Raw genomic sequence first — 16,256 nt, forward strand, 5'->3', positions numbered from 1 at the left:
CCTTTCCACAATCCAAGCATTTATATGGTTTCTCACCAGTGTGCACTCGTCGATGAATAGCTAGGTAACGTCTCTGAGCAAAGCTCTTTCCACACTCCAAACATTTATATGGTTTCTCCACTATGTGGATATGTTGATGTTGAGTAAGCTGTGAACTTGAAGCAAAGCTCTTCTCACACTCCAAGCATTTATGTGGTTTCTCCCCTGTGTGGATATGTTGATGGTAAGTAAGGTGTGACCTCGAAGCAAAGGTCTTCTCACACTCCAAGCATTTATATGGTTTCTCCCCAGTGTGGATTCGTAGATGAATAGCTAGGTAACCTCTCTGAGCAAAGCTCTTTCCACACTCCAAGCATTTATGTGGTTTCTCCGCTATGTGGATATTTTGATGTTGAGTAAGCTGTGAACTCTGAGAAAAGGTCTTCTCACACTCCAAGAATTTATGTGGTTTCTCCCCTGTGTGGATATGTTGATGGTAAGTAAGGTGTGACCTCGAAAAAAAGCTCTTTCCACACTCCAAGCATTTATGTAATTTTTCTCCTGTGTGGATATATTGATGCTCAGTAAGCTTTGAACTTGAAGCAAAACTCTTTCCACAATCCAAGCATTTATATGGTTTCTCCCCAGTGTGGATTCGTCGATGAATAGCTAGGTAACCTCTCTGAGCAAAGCTCTTTCCACATTCCAAGCATTTATATGGTTTCTCTCCAGTGTGGATGCGTTGATGTTGAGTAACCTGTGAACTTGAAGCAAAGCTCTTTCCATACTCCAAGCATTTGTATGATTTCTCCCCAGTGTGGATATGTTGATGGTAAGTAAGGTGTGACCTCGAAGCAAAGCTCTTTCCACACTCCAAACATTTATATGGTTTCTCCCCCGTGTGGATATGTTGATGATAAGTATGGTGTGACCTCGTAGCAAAGCTCTTTCCACACTCCAAGCATTTATGTGGTTTCTCCCCTGTGTGGATATGTTGATGTCGAGTAAGTTTTGAACTTGAAGCAAAGCACTTTTCACACTCCAAGCATTTATGCGGTCTCTCCCTAGTGTGGATTCGTTGATGAATAGCTAGGTAACCTCTCTGAGTAAAGCTCTTTCCACACTCCAAGCATTTATATGGTTTCTCACCAGTGTGGATTCGTCGATGAGTAGCTAGGCTACCTCTCTGAGCAAAGGTCTTTCCACACTCCAAGCATTTATGTGGTTTCTCCCCAGTGTGGATTCGTCGATGAATAGCTAGGTGACCTCTCTGAGCAAAGCTCTTTCCACACCCCAAGCATTTATATGGTCTCTCCCCAGTGTGGATGCGTTGATGTTGAGTAAGGTCTGACCTCGAAGCAAAGCTCTTTCCACACTCCAAGCATTTATATGGTTTCTCCCCAGTGTGGATTCGTCGATGAGCAGCAAGGAGGCAATTCTTAGCAAAGCTCCTTCCACACTCCAGGCATTCATGTATCTCTCTGTTATGGAGTCGCTGATGGCCAGAAGAGGCTCTCTTCCAACCCAAGCTCCTTCTACTCTCCGAGTATTTATCAGCTTTCTCCCCTAGATTAATTCTTCTGTGTGTATCAGACACCTGGGATTCAGAACCTTCAGGGGCAGAGCATTCATTCGCCCTCTTCCGGTTTTTTCCAGTGTTTCTTTTCTGCTCTTTTATGTTGAATAGGAGGGGTTTGGGTTCTTTCTCGGATTTTTTCCATGGACAGTCAGCCTCTGGAATAAAGAGAAAAGACTGGTAAGACATTCAAGGAATAGCGGAATCAAGAATACAAGGCCGTTGACATTACGCCCACTTAGATTGGACAAATTTATCACCTACCAAGAGTTAATTAACTGGGAAGGAAAGAAAAGCTCACTAAAAGACTTTCAGTTACTTAAAGACGATTTACAATGGCTTCAATATCATCAAATTAAATCAGTATTTACACAAGATATGAAGAATGGATTCTCTAAAGAAAAATCACCTTTTCACAGGATGCTATTAGATAATAATACTCAACTGATTTCTAAAATGTATAATCTTCTTTTAACAATTTATTGTGAGCAGGAAATAATCAAACCAACAATGATTAATTGGGCTCAAACTGTGGGACATGATATTGCCCTAAACAAATGGGAAAGACTATGGGCGAAAGACCTCAAAGGAATAAATGCGCAGTCAATTCGAGAAAATATCTATAAAATGATGTATAGATGGCATTTAACGCCTAAGAAGATTGCAAAGATCTACAAAGTGACATCCCCTAAATGTTGGAAATGTAATAAAGAAGTTGGTTCTTTTTATCATATGTGGTGGACTTGTGACAAAGCTAAGGATTTTTGGGATATGATTTATAACGAATTAAGACTAATAGTACAAAAAATATACCCAAAACACCAGAAATGATGCTATTAAGTATGATACCTGATGATTTGTTAAAACAAAGGACTTTTTTGATTTACGCGACTACAGCTGCAAGACTGCTTTATGCAGCAAAATGGAAAGGGGCAGACACTCCTGGGAAAAAAGACTGGACTATGAAAATGTTTGAACTGGTGGAAATGGCAAAACTTACAGCTATTTTAAATCAAAAAGACAATGTTCAATTTATGGGGGAATGGGAGGCTTGGATGAAGTATTGTGAATATGAACTAGGACTGGGGAAAATGGAAGAGTACCTTTTAATCTGATCTAGATGACATTGTTAACATAAAGAAACGTATTCAATTATATTGATATTATAATGTGATCGAAACCTAATTGAGATATAAGAATAATTAAGATCAGACCATATCACGATGGGATAGAATACTTTATTAAGAGGCGGACGGAGGTGATGGGGAAGTCAATAAATTTTCCTTTATTTTTTATTTTTATTTAGCATTTAAACAATTATAACAACATTATCTATGATTTAGTTTTTAATACTACGTATATTGTTGTTTGTTAACATGGAAAATTTATATTATAAAAACCAATAAAATTTTCAAAAAAAAAAAAAAAAGAATACAAGGCCGTTAATGGCTCTTGATAATGACATAACAAAAATCCCTTGAAGGGGAAACAAATCCTGCCCTGTATTAATTTGTTGCTGATTTTGGTGGGTAGTTCGATCAGAGACACGGTGGCTCAGTGGAACCTCCATGTTTAGAAGCAATCTCTCTGTAAAGAAAGGTGCTTTGGATCTGCATCTCCAGGGACTCCTGTTGACCACTGTGTGGAAGGGGAGGCTGGATTTCAGGGATCTCTAGCCAATCTCTTCCTTGATTCAAACACAGCACTGATTGCATTGACTAGAGAGTTTGAAGTAGAGCTATACTCCTGAAGTATGGAATCTCAATCTGAGCTCCAAACATATATAGCTCACCATACTCTCTACCCCCAGGTAAATTTGGCCGCTCAAGCTCTGTGTTCTGGGACCCTGCTTGCAGTGCTGAGGCAGGTGGCCCCTCATCTGGGGAATGACCCTCCCTTTGAAGCTCCACTGAAGCTCATCTTCCTATCTTTTCAAAGCAAGGCCAAAGCATGTCTTTCCAACCAGGCTTTAACTTTGGAGTTGAGCTCTGTTATGGTCTTCTTCTGACCAGAGAAGTGTTCTTGTGATATTTTTGAGTGGCTATTATGATGTTCTTCTTGTGCCCATGGCTTTTTAAATTGATCAGTTAAGACGAGCACTCTATAAACATATCCAGCTAAGCCAGCATTCCCCACCCCCCAGTTTTAACTTCTCTTTCACCCTTCAGAAAGCTTTCCTGGTCATTCTTTGGGCTGTTGTCTCCAGCTGGGGAAATTTAGCCCAAGAGATGTCCTACACACTTCCACCACACAAGTAAGCAGATATCTGCTGATCTCTCTCTTCTGCATCTTGGACAAGCAGGTCTCCTGCTTCTTCAAATGAGGATATGCAATGTGGTTTGGGAACCAGACATCCTTCTTTGGGAGAAAGAAGCAAACGGGTGACTTCCAGACATCCCAACGTTGAAGAAATATTCAGATTTTCAAATCAAGCCTAGGCCAATACATAGCCACCAGGATACGGTATCTTAACCTCCTCCCAAGGCAAGCAGGATCCAACATCCCAGTACACTGTGGCTCTGATGAAGAGCCACTGTCTAAGGGCTCCTCTCCCTTTGAAGAGACCCCACAGTCCCTCCAAGATACGAACAGGTGGTGATGGATCCCCAAAACTCCCATTTACATTTTTAAAAGACTTATCATCTGTTTTCTATTTTGAGGACATTTTTCATACCACTCAACCTGAAAAGTGCTCAGAACGGCATACATTCTCTTCTCCTTCTCTCCAGCCCAGAACAGGGAAACAGCACCCTCCCAACTGAACTCAAGAGAAGCCAGGCAGGCAGGAATTCAGCAAGTGAAGCTCATCATGACAGAGCCAAACTTCCCCTGCTAAAATCCCATTTTTCTTACTATGTTCTTCAGGGATCTCCAGTCTCTTTTACTCACTGTGAACCATGCCTAAGCCTACAGTGGCGCAAGTAGAATGAACAAAGCAAAGGGACCCCAAATCACCCCCTCTGCCACCCCACACTTTTCCTTCCTATGCGAGGCTGTAATGTTCTTGAGGCAAGCTAATTCTTTGAACTTTAGAAAATGCATACTGAGGGCTATGTACAAACTAGCTTACACACTGATATTTACAGACTCCAGTACATATGCAGAACAACTTCCCTTCCCTGTCTAAGGACTTTCTACATATCCCCTCTGAGAATATCCATCGGAAGAGCCCTGGAAGTCAGGGAAAGTACGTCAAGTCACAGCTGACTTATAGCAACCCTGTAAGGTTTCCACGTGAGATGTTCAGAGGTGTTTTGCCGTTGCATGCCTGGAGAGAGTTTTGAGAGAACTGTGACTGGCCCAAGGTCACCCTGCAGGCTTCATGTGGAGGAGTGGGGAATCAAACCCGAATCTCCCAATTAGCGTCTGATCTTAACCACTACACCACACTGGCTCTACCAGGGTCTTTTATTGGTGGTGGTGGAAAGTGCTGTCAGGTTGCATTGAATCTTAGAGTTGGAAGGGATCACCAGGGTTATCTAGTCCAAACCCTTTCACAATGCAGGAAATTCTGAACTACCTCCCTGTGCCCCCCTACACCCAGTGACCCATACTTCATGCCCAGAAGATGGCCAAGATGCAATTGACTAACTAAATACTAAACAGGGCCAACCATGCTTAGCTTCCTAGATCAGGCTAGCCTGGGCCATCCAGGTCAGAGCTGGAGCCCTTCTTTGGCCTTCAGCATCTGTGAATCAAGGGAAAGGAGAGCCTTACCCAGAGAGGCCACATTCTGATAATTGTCCTCCATGACTTCCTTGTGAATCCTTCTTTGGTCCGGATCCAGCAGAGCCCACTCCTCCTCAGTGAAATGAACACACACCTCCTCAAAGGTCACCGGACCCTGAAAAGAGAAACAAACAAATATTTCTCTGTTGTCACAAAAAACATAAGAATTCTTCCCCTTCTAAGTGCAATCCAAAAGGACGATATTAAAATGTTGATGTTCAAGACTCAGACCTCCATCAGACGTTTTCATTTTCTATCCAGCAAGCAGGAGAAATAGCAGCCGAGGAAAAGTGACACAGAGAGATTCTCCTGGGCCTACGGACGGTGGGGGAAGCACCCAGGGGCGTGAGCCGTATTTCCAAACTTACCCGATCAGGCCGCATGGAAGCTGCTTTCCCTCTGCCAGAAAGAGACGGCAAAGAATCCATCGTTGGTTTTAAGGCACCACCTGGAAGTATAAAAAGGTAGCTCTATGGCACTTTATGCTCTCCTAGTACTTTGCCTTTCAGTTCCTTGAGGGGGAATGGAATAAGGTTCTCCCCGTATTGGCTCAGGGTTGCAACTATCCTTGAATCCCTATTTAGGATAATTTTTTGCTTCCACACTTTTGACAAATCTATACAAAACCGTGGTCTGTCCAGAATCCATAAGGAAGAACTAACAGGTCCTATTAAACCCATGGGCAGAAACACAGGTACTAAATTTCACAATGGTGGGCAAGAAGAGAACATATGGGAAAAGGCAGCCTTGCGACTAGTGGAATACCAAACGCTTCCCTTCTTGACATCCCAGCTGGGTGACACAGTGAAAAGAGGCCACTGACACATCCTCTCTATTAGAGTCACCTCACTTCTTCTGAATTTCCCCCCATCCTAACCCAAACACATTATTGCATCTTACTGAGAATCTTTGTTAAATTCAAATATAGAATCATAAGATCGTCGAGTTGGAAGGGACCACCAGCATCTTCTAGTCCAACCCCCTGCACAATGCAGGAAATTCACACCTAACTCCCCCCCACACCCCTAGTGACCCACACTTCATGCCCAGAAGATGGCCAAGATGCCCTCCCTCTCATGATCTGCCTAAGGTCATAGAATCAGCATTGCTGACCGATGTCCATCTAGCCTCTGCTTAAAAACTTCCAGGGAAAGAGAGTCCACCACCTCCTGAGGAAGCCTGTTCCACTGAGGAACTGCCCTGTTAGAAAGTTCTTCCTACTGTCTAAACAGGAAGTCCTTTGATTTAATTTCAACCCATTGCTTCTGGTCAGACCTTCTGGGGCAACAGAAAACAACTTGGCACCATCCTCTATGTGGCAGCCCGTCAGGTACTTGAAGATGGTTATCATATCCCCCTTTCAGTGTTCTCCTCTTCAGGATAAACATACCCAGCTCCTGCAATCTTTCCTCACAGGACTTGGTCTCCAGACCCCCCTCACCATCTTTGTTGCCCTCCTCTGGACGCATTCCAGCTTGTCTACATTCTTGTTAAGTGGTGGTGCCCAAAACTAAACACAAAGGTCTAGGTGAGGTCTAACCAGAGCAGAGTAAAGTGATACCATCACCTCACGTGATCTGGACACTATACTTCTGCTGATGCAGCCCCAGATTGCATTTGCCTTTTTAGCTACCGCATCACACTGCTGCCTCACGTTCAGTGTTTCACCTACTAAGACCCCAAGATCCTTTTTGCTGCTGAGACAAGTTTCCCCATCCTATAATTATCATGCCTAAAAGCAGAACTTTACATTTATCTCTGTTGAAATGCATTTAATTTGTTTTAGCCCAATTCTCCAGCTTGTCAAGATTATCTAAACACAAAGCTCTAGGTGAGGTCTAACCAGAGCAGAGTAAAGTGATACTATCACCTCACGTGATCTGGACACTATACTTCTACTGATGCAGCCCCAGATCGCATTTGCCTTTTTAGCTACCGCATCACACTGCTGGCTCATGTTCAGCGTTTGACCTACTAAGATCCCAAGACCCTTTTCACACACACTACTGCTGAGACAAGTCTCCCCCATCCTATAATTAAGCATTTGATTTTTCCTGTGTAAATGCAGAACTTTACATTTATCTCTGTTGAAATGCATTTAATTCCTTTTAGGCCAATTCTCCAGCATGTCAAGATCATCCTGTATCCGGGCTCTGTCTTTTACCGTATTTTCTACCCTTCCCAATGTAGTATCATCTGTAAATGTAATAAGCATCCCCTCTATTCATCCAAATCATTTATAAAGATGTTGAACAAAACAGGGCCCAGAACAGATCCCTGAGGCATTCCACTAATCACTCCTCTCCAAGTGGATCTCACCTTCCAATCTGTTGATGGCCCAACATTATAATATCTAATCTGCTTAACGAATAATACCTAATCTGGTTACTGATTGATTTTTAATCATTCGTATATTCTGCCTCGAGTCCCAGATAGAAAGCAGGAGTATAAAAGAACCTGTTAAACGTATTAATAATAAATATATGAACATTTTAGTGATGATAAGGCTCACAAAATATCATATTCATAGAGAATGACAAGGCCAGTGATGTCCTACTGCCAAATATGGGTGAGACCACTTTTGGACAAGACTTTCCGTACCCTGGCACTCAATTCCTAGTCAGATGAAACAGAGTTTTGAAAGCACCCGACTGCCGCCTTCCACAACCCTGTTTTCAAGGTTTCTCAACTCTGGACACTTCTCGCCTAGTTGAAAACTGGGAAACAAAAAGGTCTTTCTCTGAAAGTATCAGAAGTTCCTACGGCCTAAGAGCTCCTGACATCTTAAGATATTGTCCCCCTTTTTATTGGCCCAATGCAGTATTTTCACAATTTTTGACATTAACCATCATTTCAGTTTGGAGCAAATGTTGTCCTCAACTTCCTGACTGTATTCGTCCAATTATCTTGCAAAGAAATTTAATCAATTCTAGGTTTTTACCTCCCCAACCAGAATTTCTAAACTAAGAAGCTGGAGCGAAACATCTTTCCCACCCAGGACAAAAGGGGGGGTATCAGAGCACCTACACTCGGGGAGGCCGTGCAGTGGGCCTGTCAATCTTACCCAGAAAAGCTGCTTTGTGGAAATGTTCCTTCCGGATCTTCTCCTGCATCTGAAACAGAAGTGGAGATCCCAGAAAGGAGAGGCTGATGAGAAAAGCAAGAAGCAGGCTAGGAGGGCTTCCAAAAAGGTGGGGCAACCCATGTCGATTTTGAGGATATCCTGGATCTTATCCTGTCCCCATCCCCCCAACACTACAAAGATGAAACCCTGTCACCTGATGGTCCTGATTCTTGTCCTCTGCCTGGCTCAAGAGGAAGCCTTCTGCCAGGGCCACCGCTTGGCAACTGGTCTCCGGCCCACATTCCCTGATCCAGTTCCCCATCTCTGGGGGCAGGACGGACAGGAATTGCTCCAGGATCACCAGGTCCAGCACCTCCTTCTTGCTGTGCCTTTCTGGCTTCAGCCACTGGAGACAAAGTCGGTGGAGTTGGCTGCAGACCTCTCGGGGCCCCTCTGCCTCCTGGTAACGGAGCTGCCGGAATTGCTGGCGATGCACATCTGGAGGGAGGAAGTTGTCTTCCGGGCTCTTTTGCATGGTTCCTTTCCACAGTTCCTTTCTGCTCCCAGCCTCGGAGGCATCGGGACCTTTTCTTGATTCAAGGATAGTTGAGTCCGACTCTGCCCTCATCCTGTTCAAAGAGGCTCCATCTGGACGGCAGAACACCTCCCTCCTGTGCCAGATTCTTCTGTTCAGGCAAGAGACGGATCTCTGACCACCTGTGAAGCCAAGATTGATATTTGGATTGACATTTGGTGTGTGTGTGTATACATACATGCGCACATGTGACATCTGCATCTGAAGAAGTGAACTCTAATTCACAAAAGCTCCTACTAGAACCAAGGTTGTTATTTTGCTACCACAGCCTAACTCTGAAATGAGTGGATAAGTAGCAGGAGGGGACAAGCAGTGTAGTGGTGAGATTGTCAGGTTAGATCTGGGAGACACAGGTTCGAATCCCCACTCTGCCTCAGAAGCTTGCTGGGTGACCTTGGGCCAGTCACACTCCCTGAGGCTGACATACCTTACAAGGCTGTTTTGAGGATAAACTGGAGAAAGGGAGAACACGGCAAGCCACTTTGGGTCCCCACTGGGGATACAAATGGAGCGATAAATGATTTGAGAAACATTAAATAAAGATGACTGAGGCCAGGGGATTGGGGTCCCTGAGAGTTAAGTGGTGCAGACAGGGAAGCCGGCTCAAGGTGGACTTGACCTGCCATCCTTCTGAGGTTGGAAAAATGAGCACCCAGCTTGCTGGGGGCAGTGTGTAGATAAATGGGGAAGGGAATGGCAAACCACCCCGTAAAACAGAGTCTGCCTACCAAACGTCATGTTGTGACGTCTCCCCGTGGGTCATAACGACCCAGTGCTTGCAAAGGGGACTACCTTTACCTTGGAAAGCTACAGATAGGGAACAAGACGCAGGGTGGTGTCACTTAAAGAGTCCCAGAGATGCCCAATCCTGCTGCATACAACTGCAGAGGATCCAAACAGCAGCTGGGTTTGTTCACAGAAATCAGCAGAGCTGTGGAGGAGCCGGAGAAGAGGCAGGAAGACACACCAACACATGAAGCTGCCTTATACTGAATCAGACCTTTGGTTCATCAAAGTCAGTCTTGTCTACTCAGATTGGGAGCAGCTCTCCAAAATCTCCGGTAGAGGTCTCTTTCACATCACCTACTTTCCTAGTCCGTTTAACTGGAGATGCCGGGGATTGAACCTAGGACCTTCTGCATGCCAAGCAGATGCTCTACCATTGAGCCACGGCTCCTCCCCTGATTTTGAACTCTGAAGGGTCCTAAGCGCACGACAGCATCTACCCTCCATAGCGGCCATTTTCTCCAGGGGGTCAGATGATCTCTGTCATCTGGTGTCCAGGTGGAATTCTGGGAGATCTCCAGGTCCCACCTGGAGGATGGCAACCCGAAGCCTGGAAGCTACTTCCAGGGACTGTGAGACCCAGATTCGAATCCCCATCATGCTACAGAAACTCATTGGGTAATTTTGGACCAGTCACATACTTTCAGCCTATGTCTGGAGACATAGAATCTCTTATAAACATCTTATAGATGCTAAAGATAGAGGAGGTTTGGCTCTCCTGGATTTAAGATGGTATTATGAAGCGACCTGTTTTGTCTGGTTAAGACAATGGATTATATTAGACAATACCAGATTATTAGATTTAGAAGGACATAATTTGAGACTTGGCTGGCATGCATATTTATGGTATGACAAAGACAAGGTAAATAAAGATTTTAAGCACCATATTATTAGAGCTAGTTTACTACAAGTCTGGAAGAGATACAAAAGAGGCTTTGAATCTAAAACTCCAGGAAGGCTTAGACCCCTGGAGGCTTTTTCAAGAAGAGGTCCTAATATGGACCCACATTGCAAGACTTATAGGGAATATATAAAGTATGGAAAAGGTCAATGGAAACTAAAAAGTAAGGAAGAGTTAGGTATTCCAGATTGGTTTAAACACTTCCAATTAAATGATATATTTCAAAAAGATCAAAGGTTAGGGTTTATAGATAAGAAATCAACTTTGGAGGTAATATTAGAATCGGAAAATAAAGGCATGATAGCCAAAATGTACCAATTGATATTAGCTTACAATTTAGAACAAGAAAGAGTCAAAACGGTTATGATATCATGGGCAGTAGATATAGGACATACTATATAGTTGGAAGATTGGGAAAGACTTTGGAAAAAAGAAATTAAATTTACAATTGCTAGTAGTATAAGAGAGAATATATATATGTTTTATAGATGGTATAAAACCCCAGTGATACTGGCCAAAATGGATAAATCTATCTCTGATAAATGTTGGAGGTGTAAAGAATATAAAGGCACATTTTTCCATGCTTGGTGGACTTGTGATTTAGTAATTTTTTTTTGCAAAAACGTTATAAGAGAAACTAACAAGTTGATTACATAAAATGTAAACCGGAATCCTGCCTAATAGGCTTATTACCAAAAGAAATGGAGAAATCAGATAAGACGATTTGTCACTATACTTTTGCGGCTGCAAGAATAATAGCTAAAACCAGGAGGGGAGAAACTAGGCTCCTTTTAAAGGATTGGAGAGATAAACTATTATATTTTGTACAAATGGCCGAATTAACCAATAGTATACATGGAAATGATGTAGAAGAGTTTAATACATATTGGCATAAGGCCTTTGTACACTGGGCTAACACGGCAAAGACTGATTTTACGAAGATTGTGAAAGAGTTGTAAATATAAATATAGTAATAAAGAACAACCAAATATAGAGGGTAGCCATGTTAGTCTGTCTGAAGTAGTAGAAAAGGGCAAGAGTCCAGTAGCACCTTAAAGACGAACAAGAATATTTTCTGGTAGGGTATGAGTTTTTAAAGGAATTTCAAAGGGAGATTGGAAAGAGAAACTGCTGAATTACAGTTGATATTCAAACTAAAGTCAATGCATTTACCTGGGCTGAATGAAGACCTTGCATTCATGGCTCATTACCAATGCTGATTTCTCCACACCCATCTCTCCCCTGGACATCACAGACTCTTCTGCATACCACACCTAAGCCCATCACGCCTGCTATTCACATTTACATACTGTTAATATTTACATACGAATGCTTGTCTGAATCCACTCTCCTCTACTTAAAGACAGATGGATTCACTTTCTAAGCTGTATCTGAAGAAGTGAGCTGTGGCTCACGAAAGCTCACACCCTGCCAGAAAATATTTTTGTTAGTCTTTAAGGTACTACTGGACTCTGGCCCTTTTCTACAAATATAGAGGGGATGACATAAAGGTAAGAGGTACCTCTCCAGAAGTCACAAAGGGGGGTGGGTGAGCACATATCACATGGGAGGGAAGGGGATTTCTTTTTTTTCACTTTTAATGGTATAATTTCTTTCTGTAATCTCTTTTTGTGGTTAAAAATGTTTTTCTTTTTTCTGTCAATAAAAATTCTATTAAAGAAAAGAAAAGGGGAGAGGCTAAGGGGGCTTTCAGGAAAGGGAAAGAGGAAATAGGGGAGGAGGGGGCAATGAGAGGCTTCCCCCAAGTCCTTGTGGGTTCCCATTTGGTAGATCTAGATTTTTGCCCTACAAGAAAACAAAGCGAGGCAGAGATCCTTCAGTTTGCGGCTGGTTTGAGAAACCCGACGCTGACTTTTGAGATCTTGGTGGCGCATCAAGAAGGGGGTTGGGCTGCCCCACGTGCCCGTGACCCCAAGAGGAGAGGCAGGTTTCCAGCCAGGAGAGATCCTGCACCACTAAAGGCCACCCAAGGGGGCCCAGCTGCCGAAGTGGAGAAGGGAGCCTTTCAAAGAAAAAACAACCCTGCTCTTCCGGAACAGCAAGAAGAAACCCCTGCAGGCCTTTTCGGGTCCCCCGCCTGCCCCGCCACCAAGCCAGGCGGATGGGCGAGACCACCCCCCAATGCCAAAAGAGAGGTGATTTTTTTTGGCTGGAGCTTGCAGGCGGCAGCTGGATGCACAGAAGCCAAGAGCCGCCCGTGCAGAGACCGAGTTGCAGGGAGGAGCTCAGCTCAGGGCCTCCGGGGAAGAGTGTAATGTTCTACTGCCTTATTGAATTAATATTCAATCACAATAAAACAGTTGGAAGCTGAAGAATCAAAGCAGGTTTTTTTATTGGCCAATATAACAAAATGCTGGTGAAAATTGCCTAAAGCGCAGAGCAATTTCCACACACATCAAAGGATTGCAAGCATGGATATAGACTTTGATAATGGGTGGTTACAGAAACGTAATACACACGTAACACTGAACTGTTCAATAAACTTTTTGGACGTATAAGCAGTTATTTGCATACCCAATAGAAAATGCTCTTCAAGGCGTTGCATAATGGTTAATGAGGAGGCACAGCTTCACATTCCAAGATGACATGTCTTGTCTTAAATCAAAGCTCCAGGCTTAATTAAGCAACCTGCCTGTACCAAGAGGGAATGACCTCACCTAGTCAGCTGCCTGCAAACTGCTTGCTGGGTCACTCTGACCCAGGCTCCTCAGCAATGAATGTAGCTTGACCAAAGTACATGTTACCCATAATGCAAAGTGATTCTAGATCTGTACATAAGAATCTATATGTGTGTGTGTGTGTGTATTATGCTATGTGAATATGCATATATGTGACAGCATATATGTTTTCTCTATAAACTAAGTTAATTAGGGCACTACAAGAGCAGCTCTTGCAGACAGCAGAGGGGGGGGGAAGGGGGTCGGGGTCTTCTTGCTGCGCTTTGGGGTCCCCGGGGGATGAACCCTGCAGGATCCCCTTCGCCAGACCCCCAGTGCAGCTCCCCCCCCTCCTCCTCCTCGCTGGGGACCAGGGAGGCGCTTTTTGCCCCCTTCCCGGGCTCACCTGCCGCTCCAAACCCTCCGGCGGGCCTCGTCCCCTCCTCGCCGGAAGGAAGAGCGCCGGGAGGCCGCGCGGGCTTCCTTCCTTCCTTCCTTCCTTCCCCTCGGGGGAGGCCGCTCTAGGAGTTCGCACTCGCCCTCCTTAACCCCTGGCCTGACTCCCTGCCCTGGGCCACAAAGGAAGGGACCCCCTCATGGGTTCGCCCGGCCGGAGGCGGCGTCGTTGGGCCCAGCGGGCCTCGCTCCGGTTTAAGGGCAGAGGGCGGGGAAGACCGGATCCCACCGCCCCCTTTCTCTCCCACCCGGCCCTCCTGAGAATGCGATGAGACAGTTTGGAATAATTACAAAAAAAAACAAGAATAAGTCATTCACCGCCATCAATTATGTCCCCAACAGAAGCATACTTAGACGATGCTGTACCAAACGCCCTCCTGAGCATGCGATGAGCGCTCCCCCTCCTTCACTGACCTCGGGGCTCTCGACTAGATGACCTCCGAGGTCCCTCCCAAATCTCTGTTTCATACCCCGGCCTCGACTGAACAAGCAACACTGTATGTAACACGCTTGGCTTAGCTACTTCAAACGTCTTGCTTTTCCTTTGAATGCCTTGAAGCGGGGCCAGTGCCTTTCGAGTGACAAAGTTCTTGGAATTGACCCCTTCTTCCTGAGAAGTGGTATGTTACCTTATTCAGTTAGTCATCTACTAAGCAGGACTCCACAACTTTACCTTCTTAAAAAAGCAAGTCTTTTTATTGATATACCTCAATGTAATTATGTGTGTGTATATATATATAGGTATGTGTATATGCAACTATTACAAAGTCGTAATGTTCAGTAACAATGTATACAGTAAAGCAAGCAAGTTCTACATACTATTCAGTTTTAAAATCCAATACTTAAAATATAAAGCAGTCTGATTTAGTTCAAAGTATCTAATTCACATTATATATATATATATATATATATATATATATACACACACACACACACACCAATACCATCTTCTGAGACCCCCTGAGAGAGAGGTCTAGCCTTTCTGTGCCTGTATGTATACTGTATACTGTTTCAATCCCCTCTAATGAGGTTGTCAGTGATAATCACAAAAGTCTCATTTCTACTGCACATGCTCAGTGGCTTCCCCCTCCATGACCAAATATGGACCTCCTCCTCTATCAGGATCTCCTGTTATACTATCTACAACTAGTTTTATCGTTTTACCATCATTTCATCTATAGCAAAATCCGGTGAGATTGAACCCATTCATTTATCAATAGCATCACGTTTTCATGTTTAAATCAGCATCTCAATCAGCGTATTTCTAGATGACCCTTTGCTGCACTCATATGGAGTACTAATTGGATAATTACACACTCATCGCCATGAAAATATAGTACTCAAACACCTGTTCTTTGAACTCGGTTCAATGCTGAGAATACGTTTCTCATTGCCTAAGTTGGAAAAGGTCACAGAATGAGAAGAAAAAGACTGCTGCACATCTGTGCTGACAGTATTTTGGGACAAGCTGGCAAAAATGAATTTTACTAACATAGTGAACAAGTTCTAATACAATTTTTGTAGTTTTAATTATTGTTAAAATATTGTATTAATAAACTGCTTAGACACTTCTCCGGAAGTCCTACACAGTGGTGGGTACACTTGTGGGGGTGGGTGGGAATGAAAATAGTAATAGTAGAACGAACAAATGTAATAAGATGGCGAAGAATGTATTCTGGATTGTCTTATTTTATCTACATGTAATTCTTATTACGTAATTTTCTATATTTTTGTTTTTTGTATTCATTTTTTTATTTGAAAAAATAATAAAAATTTATAAAAAAGGAAATGGAAGCCTCTGCTGTTTTGTTTGTTCATATGTGTAGCTAGATTTTATAGTGAATAATTCTACATATGTACAACACCAATATCATAGTACATGTGTTCTACTATGTCAAAGCCTGTAACAATCTGTGTTGCTGTGTCCTTTCCCCTGCATTTTGTTTTGTCTTTCTCCCCCACCCCTTTTTGAACACAACCACTCTTTCTGGGTTTTTTGCCCCTCTTTTTACTTTGGAACTCCCTCCCTAGGGAGAGTCAACTGCCTCCCTCCCAAACATCAACATGTTCCCCTGGGGGCACCTGAAACTGCCCGTATGTCTAGAAAGCTATCCAGGAGAACACTGTGGAGTTCTGCCCTGAAGCTCAGCAGCCAAACGTCAACATGTTTCCCTGGGGTACTCCAAACTCAGGGAACAACAATTTTTCATAGGGAAGAGAGTGATAAAACACCCACATTGCCAGCAAAGCGGAGATTAGTTTCATGCAAGAAGATGACCATATGCCCTGCTGCCAGAGAAGGACAAAATGGACTGCAATTTGGATGGACTGAGATAGGCAATAAACTAGTGAGACATGTGCTCTAATGTGATTAGATAAATGGGTGCCACGGCATCACGAGGGCTTCACTTCCCAAACTCAGGATTGGGCAAGGGAATCCTGCCCAGCTAGGAGAGCAAGGGTTAAAAGATCTGGTTCCCTCCTTCCCAGCC

The 16,256-nt window shown here is 43.7% G+C and overlaps 1 protein-coding gene across 1 annotated transcript; it reads right to left on the reverse strand.

The window, feature by feature from the left end:
- Nucleotides 1–199: 199 nt before the first annotated feature.
- On the reverse strand, nucleotides 200–8,883 carry LOC130493438 (zinc finger protein OZF-like; the record flags this gene model as incomplete). The annotated part of the gene is made up of 3 exons (XM_056867176.1): nucleotides 8,788–8,883; nucleotides 8,349–8,397; nucleotides 200–1,713 (listed from the first exon to the last, which is right to left on the reverse strand). Coding segments are annotated over exons 1-3 (1,659 nt in total), but the record flags the coding sequence as incomplete, so codon positions are not given.
- Between the last annotated feature and the right edge of the window lie 7,373 nt (nucleotides 8,884–16,256).

The sequence above is a fragment of the Euleptes europaea genome, chromosome 1, assembly GCF_029931775.1.
Source record: "Euleptes europaea isolate rEulEur1 chromosome 1, rEulEur1.hap1, whole genome shotgun sequence".
NCBI lineage: Eukaryota > Metazoa > Chordata > Lepidosauria > Squamata > Sphaerodactylidae > Euleptes > Euleptes europaea.